The 17747-nt window shown below is 48.7% G+C and overlaps 7 protein-coding genes across 7 annotated transcripts; 3 read left to right on the top strand and 4 right to left on the bottom strand.

The window, feature by feature from the left end:
- Positions 1–1150: 1150 nt before the first annotated feature.
- On the bottom strand, positions 1151–1693 carry BDW47DRAFT_134914 (putative necrosis-inducing factor-domain-containing protein). The gene has a single exon (XM_024818197.1). The coding sequence runs from the start codon at positions 1608–1610 to the stop codon at positions 1173–1175; it is 438 nt and encodes a 145-aa protein (XP_024667707.1). The 5' UTR covers positions 1611–1693; the 3' UTR covers positions 1151–1172.
- Positions 1694–3158: 1465 nt separating this feature from the next.
- On the bottom strand, positions 3159–3602 carry BDW47DRAFT_120970 (uncharacterized protein; the record flags this gene model as incomplete). The annotated part of the gene is made up of 1 exon (XM_024815552.1): positions 3159–3602. The coding sequence occupies one exon, from the start codon at positions 3600–3602 to the stop codon at positions 3159–3161; it is 444 nt and encodes a 147-aa protein (XP_024667708.1).
- Positions 3603–5184: 1582 nt separating this feature from the next.
- BDW47DRAFT_120971 (uncharacterized protein) lies at positions 5185–5601 on the top strand (the record flags this gene model as incomplete). The annotated part of the gene is made up of 1 exon (XM_024815553.1): positions 5185–5601. One exon carries the CDS (start codon positions 5185–5187, stop codon positions 5599–5601), a length of 417 nt encoding a protein of 138 aa, XP_024667709.1.
- A 3164-nt stretch (positions 5602–8765) lies between these two features.
- On the top strand, positions 8766–9899 carry BDW47DRAFT_89971 (uncharacterized protein). The gene is made up of 2 exons (XM_024820173.1): positions 8766–9241; positions 9305–9899. The coding sequence occupies exons 1-2, from the start codon at positions 8851–8853 to the stop codon at positions 9712–9714; spliced, it is 801 nt and encodes a 266-aa protein (XP_024667710.1). The 5' UTR covers positions 8766–8850; the 3' UTR covers positions 9715–9899.
- Positions 9900–11229: 1330 nt separating this feature from the next.
- On the bottom strand, positions 11230–11900 carry BDW47DRAFT_113472 (uncharacterized protein). Its single transcript, XM_024814424.1, has one exon. The coding sequence runs from the start codon at positions 11878–11880 to the stop codon at positions 11641–11643; it is 240 nt and encodes a 79-aa protein (XP_024667711.1). The 5' UTR covers positions 11881–11900; the 3' UTR covers positions 11230–11640.
- An 18-nt stretch (positions 11901–11918) lies between these two features.
- BDW47DRAFT_113473 (uncharacterized protein) lies at positions 11919–12699 on the bottom strand. The gene has a single exon (XM_024814425.1). It carries the CDS (start codon positions 12190–12192, stop codon positions 11986–11988), a length of 207 nt encoding a protein of 68 aa, XP_024667712.1. The 5' UTR covers positions 12193–12699; the 3' UTR covers positions 11919–11985.
- Positions 12700–15568: 2869 nt separating this feature from the next.
- On the top strand, positions 15569–17744 carry BDW47DRAFT_134916 (putative MFS lactose permease; the record flags this gene model as incomplete). Its single annotated transcript, XM_024818198.1, has 5 exons — positions 15569–15960; positions 16020–16089; positions 16155–16305; positions 16376–17539; positions 17600–17744. The coding sequence occupies exons 1-5, from the start codon at positions 15838–15840 to the stop codon at positions 17742–17744; spliced, it is 1653 nt and encodes a 550-aa protein (XP_024667713.1). The 5' UTR covers positions 15569–15837.
- Between the last annotated feature and the right edge of the window lie 3 nt (positions 17745–17747).

The following is a 17747-nucleotide window of genomic DNA, read 5'->3' on the forward strand; positions in this document are numbered from 1 at the left end:
CAGCATACATAGACTGGATTACATACTAGGGTATAGGGTGTTCTTCATCTTAAATAACCCAAGTCACTAATACTAGTACAGCAGAAGCATCAAGGGATCCTAGGGTCTTGACAAACACCCTGTAATCTTCCTATTAGCTATTAATAATAAATTTATACTAATCTAAGATCTCATATAGTGATTATGCTAACTATATTAATTAATAAAGTGATTTAATAGCTTGAAGATAATCTAATAAGTAAGAAGAGAAGTAAGATATGTCAGGTATAAAAACCTAAGTACTTAAATTAAGTATAGATAAGTAGAAACTAGACTAAATATATACTCAGACTTGAAACTGTTATTAAATATAACTAACTAAACTATAAATACATGATAAATAAGTGTTCTTATATATTCTTTATATTATATACTCCTTATTTACTCCTGGGAGTATATCTAGAGTAGAGACTAGTAACATACTTCCTTTTATAATTATTTTATAGCTACTTCTTAGAGTATATTAGGAGTAGATAGTTATATGACATATTCTCTTATAATACAGGAATCCTGATCCTATAATTTATTAATTAGCATCAGGCTTCTGCCTGGCTGTGCCGCCTTTGCGGGGTGTCGACCATGTTAGGTTTCCGTAACAAGTATCAAGACTTTTAATCAGGAATTTCATGCGATCTTAGCTTACCTAATCAGGAATTTCATGCGATCTTGGCTTACCTAATCAGGAATTTCATGAGATCTTGGCTTACCTGATTAGGAATTTCATGAGACAGCCCCTGTCTCCAACCTCTTGACTTTAACACACTCTTATAGCTGCCACAGTGCCTCTAAAATTCTAGAAAAATATGCATTATTCTCATGAGAGGCAGTACTATCTACTAATATTAAATTTAATCTATACCAAGTATTAGTAGATGTTATGTTTACCTGGAATATGCCTATTAGAAAATTATCTGGAATATTCCTATTAGAATCTCTTACTAATATTCAACTGCTACATCTTGTACATAATATAGTTATAGGCTTGTCAAATTTATGGCTATCAAGGGATGTGTGACAGGTATCTCGCTAGATATGTGTACAAACAATGATAGAGATTAAACAATCAACCAAACACTTCAAAAATAGAAAAGCAGTAGATAAAATGATAAAACATGACCAGCTTTATTCACTATTCAGTGGCAGCAATCTGGGTTGAAGTAGATGCTCCAATGAACATCAGAGGTCTCTTGCTGCCCAACAGGCTTCTGGCAGTTCATCATTCCTTTGGCACCGACAAGACCCTTCCACTCAAACCTATCGATGGCACCGTTGATGATATCCGTAATATCTAAGTTCCCGACTCGGGCACCATTGTCGATACCCATAGCACAGGTGCCATAGGTAACAAGGGTCTTGTGGTTCCCAGCACCGCTCCAATCCCAACTTCCACCGTCTTGAATGTTTTTAACAATCGTCCGGCAGTCGTCGACAGTGGGAGAGCCACCCGTGCTCGCATTTTCATAGCGGAAATCGGAGCAGTCTCTAACATCACCGTTGGGGTCTGCGGGAACAGGAGAAGCAGAGACCACGCCGGCCAGAAGGGCGATAACAGTCGGCAGTTGGATCCTCATCGTGATTCAGATGATTCGAGTTGTTTGACGGGAGGAGAATACCTCAAAGAGATTTATAGATGGTAGCTGGCTGTTGCTGTTGAGAGAGGCTTGGGAAATTTTGATGCTATATGTTAGATGACCGAGAGTTCGATGGCCTTTTATCTATTTCCCCGATGTACGCTAGAGTGTATTTTCAATTACATACTTGACACTCGTAAATTAATCGGGTTGTCTTTTTGGGGCAAGATCATAGTCTGAAACTTTTCCTGAAGCCTTTCCCAATGTTGCCGTGTTTTAGTGCCGCGGTAAGATCGCAAAATCTGCAGTGAGACTACCCACACCCATGGCTGTGTCTGCTGTTGGAAGTGTTCATGACTCTAGAAAGGAACAAGAAAAAAAAAACATACCATGCGGGGACCCCACGCCCAATCATCATAGACAGTGAGCCCTCAATCTCCATTTCGGCCCCCAACAAGAGTGGCAAGATCTTACAAGGATTCGACGATCATTATATATTAGGCTTAATATAGAATGCAGCCATAAGCACCCTGTTCCTGGCTCAAACCTTACAACAACCTTCCCAATAATACCAAATGCGGGGCTGTATGGAACCGATGAAATACTTCGGTCGTTGGTTTGTCGGCTGTACCCGAGCGACGGCCCAAGACAAGCAAGTGCTTATTTTGCTTGGTCTCAAGCCCCCTCCGCTTGACTCCAGATGCTAATGGTGGCTTGATAGTCATGCCTTTTGAATCCTTCGGCCTGGTACTATCAGCATCAATGCACTAGACTGCCCACAGAGTAAACCTTCTAGAATATTGCTACAATAATCTGACATCATTGTATATTCACAACACCAACATAGTCGGTACAGATCGTGAATCCTTTGTTCGCTGATGGCTCGGTGCAACACAGGCCCCTCGCCCTCGGGGGATCAGCTTTTTGCTGTCCTAGTTCAGGATACATCCCTTCAATTAAAAATAGCCCCGTATTATGTGGAACCTAAGCGAGGTGACCAAAAATAGTGATAAAGGTATTGGAGGGTAAGACCAGCTTGATAGGTTAGCACTAGAGATACCTAGTGAGTCAATTGGATACTATTCTAGTTCCTGTAGACATGACTACTGGACTCCGCAAAGCTAGGTTATACGTAGAAGCGCCAATTTAAAGTCACTGACCAAACAGTCAAAGACCATGTACATTATGATCGAGGAATCATGGAGAAAAGGAAGTCAAAGTGTTTTCGCCCTTCCTTGTAGTCAAATTGAAGACTGGTAGAAGTTCTCACCAGGAGGTATTTCCAGGGAGATTGATCAAGACTATAGAGTTTCTCTACACATAGCATCTCTTATAACACCACACTTTTTAATAGAATCTACTATACTTCAGCTAGAACAGGTTTGCTAAGAAATAAATAAACAGTGTGCTATTTACAAAGCAGCCTAGAAATAGGCTCGCAGGTCAGAAGCTAAAAGCACAAACAAAAGATGTCACGAAATAGTTGATGAACAAAACATACAACCAGGCGCAAACTTCGGACCGCGGCTTGAGAGCGTATATAAGTGCTTATGTGTGGAAGATCCCCCAATCAAGGCGGCCAACACCCATTCCACCGCGGTCACTCTTGCAATCCACCCTCCCCTTGGCCCCGACTTTGCCATCAGGCCTACCAAACTTTGCAATAGACTCGTTAATGATATCCATGATATCCTGATTTCCCATATATGCGGTGTTTGCGGCGTTGCCCTCTGCACCAAACGCGCAGGTGCCAAAATTGACCAGGGTGTAATGTGCGCCAATTTGGGACACCTTCCAGGTTCCGCCCCCTCTGATGTTCTCAACAATATGTTGGCAATCGGAAATATCGGGGGAGCCTTCACTACCCTGATCAACGAAGGTGCTATCCTGGCAGTCGTTGACACTCTTGCGAGCGACGAGTTCGTTGGAAGTGGGCGCCGCCTGGGTCAGAGCTAGCAGGCAAGCGATGGAGGCAGCAATAGAATAACGCATCTTGAAGGCGTTGGAACTTAGAGGTCGTTTGGTGAAACTTGAAGACAATTTGGAATAGAAAGATAGAGAAGGCAAGTTGTTCGAATGCTCGAGAATAATAGAATGTGTGTAAGTATGGTCGGATCAATTGAGTGGGACGGATTAAAGGATTTATATCTTCCACGGCTGTTGGCTATGGTAGAACAGGGCCCGATCTAACAACATTAGGCATTAAATACCAGTCATATGCTCGACCCCACAAGGATCATCGGGGGCTGTACAGGATGCTTCGGCAATATCCGTCTACAGTTTGAGATACCCGAGAAGGGCTCCCGCGCACGCGCCTTGAGCAAGAATCACCATGTCAATACAATCATTTCTTGACTCTATTAGTGTACTCCGTACTTAAAATTGACCGTAAGGAGGCGTGGAAGAACAAAGCTTTAGGTTATAAGCACTAGCGGTTCGTCTCCGAGTCATGGGACGGCAGCAGAGGATGTCTGAACTAAATTTGGTATCTATATTCCTTCGCCCGCGACGATCATGCTATTCCCGTGAGATTTTAGTATATAGATTGTTCGCTACTCCGTGGATAGGTTCAGGTACGCCTTCAAATGTTGACTAGACGGAAATTTCATGACACACTAATTGTTCATTCTACTATGGCGTCTCAATGAGATCAACAATTGTGGCTTGGTGTTTTCTCCTCTTCTCATACCTTGAAGGATTGTTGTCAGCATTAGGGTCATTTAGTGTATAATTTTGATGGAGTTCGGAGGGGCCGATTTAGCACCCCACCCTTGATCATGTGTCTAGTACAAACTATAGATGATTGGAAAACAGCAACCCGAAGGATAACAATTGAATTCGTAGGGGATCAACCACGCTGAGCCATGCGATCAAATGACTCCGGACGAATTTCAGTATAGACAGCACTGAATACACAAAAAGGACCTATACTTGTCATCATCCCGTTTCAAGCCTGTTAAATGCATGATGCGGTATTCCCCGAATGAAGATATCAAATAAATAACAGTCATATTATACCTCCATATTCATGGTGCTATCTTATTCATGTTGAGCATAACATGCAAAATCCCCCGCCTTTTCAATAGCGATCAGCATAGTGGACCACCGCATGCAGTTGCAGGATTTACTTGCTGACTGTGTTTGACTTGGTGTGATTTTTTGAAGATGCGCCATTTGATTTAGCCCCTGTGCTAGAGCTGTGATGTGAAGCTAGACTGGGCTATGCCATGAATGAGTGTCGCACCACAAGCGTTCTGTCAGATGTTAGAGATATTGCACTCGCCAGGGGGTCAGTGCTATGACCGTTGCTCCAATTAAAACATCCCTGCCATAGAAGCAGTGCTATAATTATTATCGTTGCTCATAGATGTGTTACTGGAGATATAGAAGATTAAACCTATATAAACCCCGATGAGTCGTTGGGAACTCTCTGTTCTATTCGAATGCAAGACACATTCTCTTTCCATATATCTTTTCTATCATACCCAATAATCTCTCCGCCCCACCACTTCCAACGTGAGTTGTCTTCTCACACCCTACTCTTGTCTTCAGTTAACTGATCATGATACCTCAGATGCACGTGACCTCATTCCTCACCTTCACCTTGGCCGCTGTTTACCCTGCAATGGTAGCAGCCGACTATGATATCAAATGTGAAACGAGTGGCGCCAGTCCCTGGACAGAAGATGTCACTGCAGTCATCAACCAGATTAAGGGAAAGTCGGATGGCCCCGGACAGAGCTGCATAAACCACAATTCAATTGGAAGCTATTGCACAACTGTTGCAAAGCATTTTAGTGCTGGCCTTGCTACCTGCAACTCTCATAATGATATCAAGTGCAGTGATGTTGCAGATGTTGTCAACGCTCTGCAGCAAAAGTGCAAGGCTGATGTGGAGGGCCATGTACGTGTTGGGGGGACCGCAAAACTTCATGGAGTGGACATTAGAGTCTTCCATCAATCAATCGATGGTAAGTTTCTGATGACATGATGTACATTGAACTATGCTAATGCTAATATCACTGATAAGGCTAGTGGTAGTATATCACAAGTAAATTATCCTCAATGTTGGTTCTTAATTTGTCTTTCCTTTTATTCTTCAAGCTAGTCTATTATGAAGTAAACGTGCTTTCCAAATTGAAAAACGTTTCGCTTTTAATGACATAATAGACTATATTGTAATTCCTTATGACCTAGAGAGCAGAGAAGGGTATTAGGTGGGGCCTGAAGTATACATCAACATTTCCATGAAAATCAGGATTGAATGGTGAAATAGAGAGGAAGAGAGTGTTAAATTATACTTGATTTGATCCCTGTTTTGGGGGTACTTTCTAATCACTAATAACCAAAGGGACTGAATAAATCCAGTCAACTTGTGTTAGTAGTATGACGATGAGATTATAATTATCTCAGGTACTTTGTATAAAGATAAGAGGGTAGTAACACTAGCAAGCTACTTATTTATGCGTCTTTCCACAGGACTAAACCCATTTTTCTTAATATAAGAGATATAAAAGGAGAAGATACAGCCTGCTGGATATATAAAGTTCTATGAACATAGTAATTACTTTGATAGAATTACAACAATATCTCAAGACTCCTACGCCAAAATCCTGACCAACATTTGGTATAGGGCTTAACCTGACTGATATCCCAACACACACCCCTTAAGGCCTATCAAGCGGATTTAAGAACTTACGCACTGGCTACTTTTAGTACTGGTACTGGCCCTTTGCGCTGGCACCTTGGCACTGGCTCTTGACATTGACACTGACTTCTCTTGGGTACTAGCCATCTACAGTAGCTCTCTCTAATTACTGGTAGACTTTATAGGAAATATCGACCAGCTCAGAGCGGGAATTCATCCTAGAGCCTCGGAACAAAGGGTACATAAACGCATAGCCATTATGCCAAAGAATTTTATGTCGTCTTCGGTACTATCTTGAGTATCTAACACACCACTCATTCAAATAAATTATGAATTGACTCCTAGACGGGGGTCACAGTAAATCTCAAACAGATATGGGGATTACTGTGAAAAAAGTAGGGCGATGTCGAAGTTGCAAGCGGTCGCCAGTGCTTGTACAATGACTACTGCCAGGTCCAACCAGAGCTCCTACCTCTAGAGGTTATGACTACGCAACCGCCGTAGATACTGTTGGATATCAATACTTTCAAGCCCTTACCACTCGCCAATTGGTGTTTTTGGTCTAGTGGTGAAAGAATGAGAATCCCTTCGAACGTCCAGTCCGCCAATATCACGATCGAAGGGGCGTTTCAAGGCTCTAGCCTCCTTCTTTTCTCTGCTCCGGTAGAGGTTTGGACGATGCTACCGGCGAAGGATACATCATACACATTCGTCGGGCATGTCAAGTCCCATATCATTGTGCCACAACCTGTGGCACACACTACTACTACGCTACCCACGCATCACGCCCTTCCCCCCGCGAGAGAAAACCAAGCACCCCAGAGCCCAGACAGAAAAGCGTTCGAGCGTCCCGGGTCTACACCATTTCGTTGAATGGGCTTGCACTTGCAATGGGTCGATCTCTCACTTTGCTTTTCCTCAAAATGACCTATTCCAACCTCCTAGTCATCCTAGAAAGGCTTTCCTATCCCTCCCCGCAGAAGCCTGATATGACATTTGTATCGTTAGTTGTAATGAAACGTTCAGTAACCTTCTTATCGACTATGATAGTCCATGAATCAACCAAGTTTGAAGAGTAAATCACTAATATTTCGTGCTAGATTAACTAAGCAACATAATCACGGGTCGCGCAAGATATACACTTCTGCAGCTCCTCGTGCAGCCTCATGTCCCAGCCCTAGAAATGCGCAAATAGATATACAGAATCGAATACCAAGGGGGGGTCTATGCTAATCGGCCGCCAGTGGCGTCATGAAAATTCACATTTCACCTTCCCCGATGTGCTTACCCTTTCTTACCTCCTTGTTGACAGCGTCGCGGGATATTCACTTGAATCTTATTGCCAGAATAAACGTACGTATTCCGCCCATGATTGCCCAGAAGCGATTTAGGAAGGCGTCATACGTTGTCAAGCTTTGTAGTTTCCGTCGCAATTGTTGGTAGCTTCATCCACCATTCGTGGGTCACATCGCCCCTCCCACAGGATGCAGGGACGCGACGGCGGCACGACACTACACCTACCCTAACACATTCCGCCGTTGGTTCCTTTGCCCCTGGCCTCTGTGGGACCATTTAGGGCCGCTGGACAGGATGCGAGATAGACTCGTACCAGCACGGTGGAGCTGTAGCTTGCAAAGAACAACTCACCAGACTTGAGAGAGTTAGTAGGTGTATGTGATTTGATGGTGATATAAGCCCCGTGATGGATAAGCATGGGCTTGAGAAGGATTAACGCCCACGCCCTAGGATTATTTTAGAATGATACTAGAGACGCATCCAGGCTCCACCGCTGGTTCACGATAGACTCAGAACAATTGGGCGGCGTTTATAGACCATCAATTCATGTCGATCGTCGGAGATCGCAATTCGAAATACGATATGGAATCAGCAGTTCCTACCCTACGCGGTGGATCAACGCCGATACAAAAGTTGTCAGAATGACAATGAGAAAATATACACCCACGGTATTATGGGACGCCGAACGATAGTTCGCTCTCAGAGCCTCTAGTGGCGATCGTGCCCCTGGCCTGGACAGTGCGCTCTACTACAGTCACTGCGGGTGGGGTCCGGCCCAAGTCTCGCAGCCCTACATATAGCGGCTGCTGCCATGCACGATGTGCTGCTCCGGTTGGTGGAGAATCAGTTCATGGATCTTTCCGTGTTGCCAAGGTGTCATCGCCACAATGGAAGAAATTGTCTGGCATTCCGTTTATTTTCTCGGTTGTAAGCGTCTTGCTTTCTTCATTCGGCCGTTCCTACCCTCCGATGTGGTGATCTGACCTACAAGAGGCATGGCTGGGTGGAGAGCCCGCCCAGGATGCCATCCATCCTAGCCACTGAGAACTCCCTCTAGACCACCCCCTTTTCCGCCCCGTCTACCGGCACGGCTTGGCTGCGTTGGCGAGCACACGGTTTGATCCACCGTCCAATGCAACTCCACTTTGAAATGGCTGCATCCACCCCTATTTTACCTTGTGTGTTCTGGCCCAAAACATTCCCCTCAGTGTCAACCGTACAGTGCGAGAAGTCTCATCTCCCAACTCACCCTCGTGTCTTCGGTTGCCTGCATCACTTTGCCATATCGTCGCCGTGATGGATGTTTTAGATCGCCCGTACGGGGTTGGCATGCGCATTCAAAACAACTGCCCCGTCGGAAGTCAGGAGTGTAGTAAGAGGTCTGGGACCGCGCATGGCTTTGTTAGTTGCTGCCCTCGGGATTCCACATGTGCAACGTCAGATGGCACCTACTGCTGCCCGGATGACATGAAAGAGTCAGAGTGCAGAGACCTAGTCATCGACGGAGCGCACTGTGCCAATGAAACGTGGTCCCTGTTCCAGTCAGGTCTCGATGACGGGTTCTTTTGCTGCGAGGCTCAGGATATTGGATGGTGGGGTTCGCTCGGGGGAAACAGAGGGTATGTCGGATGCGGCCCGAATGGATCAAGCAACTCAGATGACCACGTCGTATCTCCTGTCGCCCAAAGTGAGTATTCCTAAGCTACCAAAGGTATTGCTACGCATGTCCGTTGGAATCTGACCTCGCCAGTATTACCCTCCGGTACCGTGCAGCCCACTACTGTGCCCTCCTCCACCGCCGCGCACCCGACCAGCGCCTCGGCCACCTCGGAAACTACTATAGCCACGCCGTCGTCCGCTCCGGCCGACGATGATGAGTCCACGTCCAGTAGCCACACCGGCGCCATTGCTGGCGGCGTGGTCGGGGGCGTAGCCGGTGTTGTCTTGATCGTAGCGGCAATATTTTTCCTACTCCGTCGCCGCCGGCGCCGGCCAGAGCCGGCAACCCCAGTTCCTGTGACCTCCCCCAACAGACCGATGAACGAGCTGGAGGGCAAAGCCATGCCACACGAACTTGAGGGTCAACAGCGCAGCGAGATGGATGCGCAGTCGCCACCGTGGGAGCAGCATGATCAAACCAAGCGATTCGAACTGCCCTAGCTGGAACGGCGCGAAGTATCCGCCTGTGGCTCATGCATTGGACGTGGGTATTTAACCGACGGCCTTAGCGCCGCGGGAATGATGAAACCACCGGTCACGTCCATACCCAGCTGATCCGAAGATTTTTTCTTCCGATTGATCCCTTTTACCTCGCTCAGTGACTCAACCGCTTGTGCTCTGAACGATAAAATCGTATAATTCAGCGTGGATCATCCAAAAAGGTTTCCAGTCGGTCGACGCGTACGGATGGGGGGTTCTCATTGGGTTCACTGCGCATAGCTTCCCATCGCAGAGGATACACAAAATTGGCGACAATCCAACCAAACAAGGGGTCGCAGCGTCGGAGAATTGACTGTTTAATCCCAATTGAATGCAATTCGATTTCAAACGTCCGCAGCCACCATCTGCGGATTCACTTCGCACCAACCCATCCTTGCGCAAGCTCGCTGGCGAGATAATCAAACCGGGTACCTCACCACCAGTGGCTTCATGTCGTTGCATTTTCTCCGTCAATCATGGCACGATGTTGCACGCATTCTTGAGTGGTGCTATCATGGGGAACTTTTCCAGTATACTATGTCCCTTTCCAAACCTCAATGTTTACTACACTTTCAATAAATACTGCATTCACCGCTGCATTGGGAGAGCTACCTAACTATGTTGAATGACAAGTGGCCCATATTGAAAACCACTCGGCTAGAAACAGTACTCTGCTAGTACCCTTTTATCACAATGGATTTTATTGCGACAGGAGCTTATTGCGACAGGAGCATATGGAAAAACAGCCATTACAACTCCATCTCGAGCGTTGAATTCCTCAGCAGTGGTTTGAAACATTCGCTTTCTCTGAATGGTGTGCACTTGGCACATCAATTACGTGTTGAGGTCCCTTGTTCGGAGCCTGGGCGGTTCACTGTCCTCCTTTTCCATCTGCCGTTTGCGACTTTTGGACAAACTACGTCGATTCTAATCAGGCCTGGCCTGGAATCTCGGAAATTCGGGCTTTCTGGAAGGTTCTGCTTCCGATGGCTCATCGTCAACCGGATCCTCGTCTGATAAGCCCTCCTCCGTAATCTTGCCAAACAGGAATTCTTGGTCGAGATCCAGTTCATCCTCTGGGATGTCGGCGGCGCCACTGATGGCCTTGACCCGGTTTAGTATCCACTGCATCTCAAGTAGTTCCACGGAGGGCAATGGGCGAACTTCTGGGTCGTCGGTTCGTAAGGTCATCTCCTCACCGGACTCAATGATCTTTTCCGTGTGACAGTTGAACAACTTTGTGTCTTTTGGCCCGCTCCTGAGATCTTGCGGCAGCTCGGGGCACATTGTCAACTGGACACGACGAGAGAAGCTGGGGTTTGGAAGCCAGAAAAACTTCACTTCTAGAGTTTTCTGGTCTTCGGAGAGCTCAATGGGCTTCAAGGAGAACCGAGCCATGCCCCATAGGCCGTGCACGTTTGAGCCCAAGCATAACATGTTCGAACAAGTTTCCGACTGAGCGCCACGTTGAGTCGGCTCACATCCGCTATGAATCCAACTTTGCTGGCATCGGCAGACGGCTTGGTAATGGAAAAGATGACGAGAGGCGCCTCTGATCCTTGAGCCGCGTCAATTGTAAAACTGTCGCGGTACTCGATTCCATGCTCAGCGAGAATCTCCCCAATCAGCTTTCGCTGGTCCTTGTACGGGCTGATGATCATGACATCACCAGGCACAATCTGGTCACCGTCGCGGGTTTGGAACCGATACAACTCCCTTAGTAGATGTCGGATCACATGGGCCTGAGATACATTCTGCCAGGACAAAATATTTGTCGGCTTTTCCGCGTTGCCCAGGGCGCTGATAAACAGCCGGCGTACCCCACCCAGACCACAGCCACGGAAATAGTGTCGATCTTGAGTGAAGGTGTCCCAAGCCCTACCCACCCTATCGGGCGCATCGCTGTTTTGGCCTGACAGTACCGCCGTACACGGCACGGTTGAAGTATTCCAGAATCTGGCTATGATTCCGGTAGTTCCTATTCAGCATCGTACAAGGATAACCTGCTGCATAGAGCCGTGCCATGAGCGACCGCTTGAGGCACTGCGCGCCCTCATTGGTGCCATTCTCCAAGATGACCGTCGGGGGAAGCTGTTGGGGGTCACCGATAAGAACCACTCCTCTCATAGTCGGGAATGTGAGTGCGATGTACTGGTCGCCTTCGAGGCACTACCAGACCTCATCGCCGACGACAAACTGAGGCGTAAATCGAGACAAGCAAAGGATATCTTGTCATGCATTGTTGAGCGTGGTGGCGACAACCCTGCAGCCCTTGAGAACGCCGCTCACACTATCCTCATAGCTTGCACGCAGCGCCTTGAAGTCTTTAACGACCCTAATGACCCTAATAACAACATGACCTGTTGAATTCAGCTCGCCGTCCGAATAACTTTTGGAAGGGTCCATCAGGAGCTGGTACTTGACCTCGGTACCTTCCATTATTATAGGAACAGTTAACGCATCTTCGCCATCAGCTGTCCGGAGCTTGATGTTGATGTAGGATCCGGTTGGCCCGGCTGCAATCCAAGCTGTGTGTCACCGGCTGGGGTTGAAGACGCGGGTGACTAGCTGACGTTGGACCTCTTTCTCATTTAGAGAAGACTGGATCAATCTGCAACACCGGTCGTGGTCATCAATAAAGAAAGGGTCTTGCGGCTCCCATTCTTTATGCGATTGTTGGTCCGTTCCAGAGAAAAGCCAAGGCATTGGTGGTCGACAACCTGATTCATCAGCCTTGGCCTCTCTGTAGTACCAGAACGCTTGCCCTATTCTCCCAGCATCGCAGCGCTGTTGAATCAATACTTGTAGCTGTTTGACCCAACGCAGGATATCAGGCACGGCGAGAGCGTCCTTCTGGTGGCACTCCAGCCAGGCGGTCACATCCGTGAGGTGCCACTGAATGCCGGCGAGTGCTTTGGAATCGGGTGAATTGTCGCTATCTTGCTGGGGCTGAGTCCTTATGACCACGGGCTCGTCGTGGCAACGAATATTGAAGTAGTTTAGAGGTCTTGCCGAGTTGAGTTCTGTGGGGAATTGCGGCCGGTGTTGCCCAACCAAGTCATTGGCTGCGGTGCTCTCGCCTTCCGGTTCCGCTTCGATCCCGCATGCTTGGAATGGGGCAATGATTTGTCTTTTTTCCAGACCTTTGAAACGGATGATCAGCCGCGGTTGTTGGGAGTCAAGAATAATCCGGGCCCTGGCGGCGGACAGAACACGATCGCCACCCAGCGTGATCACACATTGACGCCAAACTTTGCAACATTGGCTGAGGGACTGGGGAACGTCTGACCCATGAGGGTCTTCGAACCAAGATTTGTCGAGGACACGTTGATTGTTCGTCATTTTGTGCGAGTGCGGATCAATGTCTTTATCGGTCATCGAATATCAGGACTCTACATAATATCTAAGATCCATAGAATGATGTGTTCTCACGTACCCTGTAGGAAGTTGGTCGTAAAATGGCGTTATGTCTCGGCACTAATGGGTGAGGATCTTACCCCCAGGGGGGGCAAGCACTTGGATTTCTTAGCTGAATTTCGAACCCTCAAATGGAAAAGGACTCACCACAAGTAAAGATTTTGAAAGACCAAGTTCTCAAGGAGAACCGGCGCTTCAATATCATCAGTCTCTTGCTCTCGTGATATCTCAAAGAAACGCACCTCACGGGGTTGAAAAAAGAGAGCAAGCCCTCTATGAGAGCCGGCTGTACATAGGTTAGACCAGCTCAAGATAAAGGGAGACTTTGAAGCGATTCTAATAACCAAGACTCCCACTAAACAGAGCAAGTGGACTCTGGAAGCCTTGACTTGTTTCAGCGAGACAGTAGGGCAGTGTACCTACCGCGCAAGCCGATAAGTAATGAAAACAAACATAGGACCAAGCCCTTAACTAGAGCCGCTGCATGACATTAGCTAGCTATGTTGATAGCGGATATTTTCTAAGCTTTTCTCACACAGATTGAAGTAGCTGTTTGTGATCATAAAAAAAAGCGATATTGGCAGTATTCGAACGGTGCCGAAGTGACAAGTTTATGGCGAGAGAGTAGAGAGAGGCAAGAGAGTCGAGAGAGGCAAGAGAAGTGGGAGAAGTGGAAGAAGTGGAAGATAGGGTCACCGACGTGTTGTGTTGTGTTGTGACCTTTCTGTCAGATGTTTTCCTGACTGCATCAATAGGATGAAAATTAGTCACTGCTAACCTGACACAGTGAAGTCAAACTTGCCACACTCAAGCCCCATAACGAGTTAATGCTTAACTTTGGGCATTCACTGGTCGACTGTAACCAGTAATAGAGAGTATGCAGAGAAAGTGCCAGAAATGGCAGGAGGCACTTAGAGTCTCAGGTGTAATAGGGCTGACGGAGTGAGGGCTTGACAAGATCTGCTGACCCACGGTGGAATTCATTCGTTCGATGAAATCTCCTTGATGTTGGATGCTTGACGGGATCTTCCAAACTTGGATATCTCGTCATCATAACATAGCTTGCCCGTCATCATCCCATCCCATCTCTCCCCCGTCGCTTCCGTATTGTTTCCACTCCCCCCCTTGTTGAGAGAAGAGCGGTATCTTGCCATGAGCTCTCGGGCGCTTTCCAGGCACTGGTCCACCCAGAAACCCCAACAATCATTTCGACCGACCGTACGAAGGAATATATGGCCGCTTCAGGAGTAATTGTCGTGGGGTCCGAGAGGGGATATTCATCCCGTGTCCAGCCCCCACAGCACCCATTATAAAGACCCATTAGGTCGTAGTTGTCTTGCTATTCAACAAGATCAAGCAGCCGATGGTTAAGAACCATGTAGCTATAGTGCCCACTGAACATGTCCTATCCTGTTCTCTCTACATGTGGCTATGCTCAGCATTTCCATCCTCTAGCGAGAGCCGAGGATGAGATGCGGGTTAAGTCTTCGCAGCACATGGTATTGTAGGTGTCAAAGTGATCACGGCAAAGTGGGGATTTTGGTTTTAGGTCTGATCACCGCAAGGACCATGCGGAGGGAGAGGCCGACCCACTGAACCAATGCGATCTTAGCTAGACGGGTGTCTCGGCTACGATTCCCTGGAGCCCCGGCCGGATTGCGCGACACACGCCACAGGCTTGATATGCAAACGACACAGAGAGCAACCACCCGGACAGTTCGTGGCCCAAAGCGTTGAAGCTTGGCCGATGCGTTGGATAACTCATGAGAAAGTAATGGCACCCGCCATTCCAACGGTTCAAGCATTATAAGTTTGCAAGCTCTTGCGGAGGCGTCAATATTTCTCGAATCATAATCGTTCAGCTAGGGCTCCTGCTCGCCATGCGACGCCACAACCAAGCAGACCCTGCAATGTCATTGGGATACGCGGAGCTCATGTCCCGACAACGCCGTGCCGAATTCAGTAAGGTCAATATGGGATTCCGAATCCAACGGCAGACAAGCTACTTAGTGGGGGTTACGCCTGAGTCACAACTACTGTTCGTGTTACCCCCTAGCGTGGCGTTCTTCGGCCTTTTTGTCCAGGGGCGAATGGTATTAATCACAAGACATGGCACCTACTCTATTATTGACGCATTGCAAAACAAGCTGGGGAATGTCTCACTTGAGACTGGTGGTCTGAGAACGCGTCGAATCATCCCCAGACTGGGAGCACATTTGGGCCTTGGCAGGACCCTTGCGGCGGTATTGGCCATGACTAGCTCTGGCAGGATCTGGCAGGATTCGGGCATGACTTTTGACCCGGGGATATCGGACCGGGCAACCGATGCAAGGTAGAGAAAATCTGGGGTAGTTGGCCGAGGGGGTGAGACTAGAGAAGAGACAATCCGGGGTTGATTGGCAGGTTAGCTTCGGCTACGCTAACCATCTCACCACGTTGCGAACCCCCTACTCAAGTCATGCAATATAGGATACAGACTTGACAGGGCCATAACGTTCTCGGCCAGGCAAGATAGCTGTCTAAAGCATGCGAAGACCAAATGGTGGCGCCCACCGCTAGATATAAAACCTACGTCCCCTGCTCAAGGAACCATGAATCCCAGCTTGCAACTTGAGAAGCCATTCCCCCGATACTCTTGGGAAACCTCAATCGACAATTCAGAGCAGAATGGGTAAGGCCGAGGAGGCCATCGCGGGTGCCACCGAGCTCCAGCCGCATTTTCCGGTCGTGGCGGAGGGAACTGGCAAGACTGCGGGCAATGAAGGTGCTACCAGCAAAGAGGTGTACAACGTACGTTTTGTCCCGGTCGGTCGTCAGGGTACAGGATGATGCTGATTGCTCTCCGTTAGGCCGAGCTGTACGCGGCGATCCAGGAATCCAATATACCGAGATGGAGCAGGGCGGCCATACATCTGTACCGTGAGTAAATCTCTCCAGCACCCCCTGGGTGGGTCATGACATGTCCTGTCTGACAATCATATCAGTATGTGTGTTCATCGCGTTCTGCTGTGCGTGCGCCAACGGCTATGATGGTTCCCTGATGGGGTCGATCACGGTCATGCCGCATTTCAAGTCGGTCATGCACAGTGAGAATGACGGGTGGAAGGTGTCTGTCATGACCTCTCTATATTCAGTGTAAGTACACGCCGGTCCCCGTTCTGCCACTTTATCGTCGCATCCCATACACAGTCTCTAATAAGGTTAGGGGCTCGATCATCACCACCCCTTTCGCCGCCGCTGTCAGTGACCGATGGGGTCGCCGAGCCGGAATGATCGCCGGAGCCGTGGGCATCATCCTGGGCAGTGTCATCGCGGCCAGCGCCTTCAGTCTCGCCCAGGTCACCGTCGGCCGTCTGGTGCTCGGCTCCGGGATTCAATTCATGACGGTCGCCGCGCCAGCCTACTCTATGGAGATTGCTCCACCTCAGTGGCGTGGTCGCTGCACTGGTTTTTACAACTGTGGATGGTTCGGAGGCTCGATCCCCGCCGCCCTGGTCACTTTCGGGTGCCAGTACATCGACAACACCTGGTCGTGGCGAATCCCGTTCATCGGCCAGTGCGTCGCCTGTATCATTGTTCTGGGCGCCGTGGCGTTCATCCCCGAGTCTCCTCGTTACCTCTTTGCCCAGGGCCGAGAGGAGGAAGCCATCGAGTTCTTGGTTAAGTTCCACGGCAACGGCGAACGCAGCTCGCGCCTCGTCCAGCTCGAGATTGAGGAGATTCGCGAAAGCATCCGACAAGAGATGCAGGATAAGGCAATTCCCTGGTGGGATTTCCGCTGTCTCGTCGACAGCCACGAGAGTCGCTGGCGGTCAACGCAGGTGCTGATGATGGGAGTCTTTGGCCAATTCTCGGGCAACGGATTGGGATACTTCAACCCGGAAATCTTCAACAAGCTGGGTGTCAAGTCCACCTCGCAGCAGCTCGGATACAACGTGCTCAACTCGGTTCTTTCTGCGATCGGCGCGGGCACCGCCGTGTCCCTGACGGACCGCATGCCTCGCCGTCCGGTCCTGGTGTACGGCACCTTCCTGTCGGCGGTGATGTTGGCCATCAACGGTGGGGCCAACCGCGCCTTTGGGGCCGACCATAGCAACGCGAACGCCGGTCGCGCCGCGCTCGCCTTCTACTTCCTCTTCAATGTCGTCTATTCGTTCGCCTACACTCCGCTCCAAGGTGTCGTCCCCGTCGAGGCCCTTGACACTCACCGACGCGCCAAAGGCCTAGCCTTTTACGGCTTCCTGACGGGCTGCCTGGGCTTCATCAACACATTCTGCACCCCGATCGCCAATCGAACCATCGGGTTGAACTATATCTGGGTGTTTGTCGGTTGGGACTGCGTCGAAGCCGTCCTTTGGTATCTCTTTGCGTAAGTCTATCCTCCTCTTCTTTCTCCCCCGGACGGTTCGCGTTTGCTAATTAGATTCAGTGTCGAGGGCCAGGGACGTACCCTCGAGGAGTTGGAATGGGTCTACAAGCAACCCAATCCGGTCAAGGCCTCACAACGCGTTGACAAGGTCGTCCAACAGGCCGACGGCACCGTCACCGAGAAGGTTGTCGACCATACTATTTAGCAC

This window comes from Aspergillus candidus (assembly GCF_002847045.1).
Source record: "Aspergillus candidus strain CBS 102.13 unplaced genomic scaffold BDW47scaffold_81, whole genome shotgun sequence".
Taxonomy (NCBI): Eukaryota; Fungi; Ascomycota; class Eurotiomycetes; order Eurotiales; family Aspergillaceae; genus Aspergillus; species Aspergillus candidus.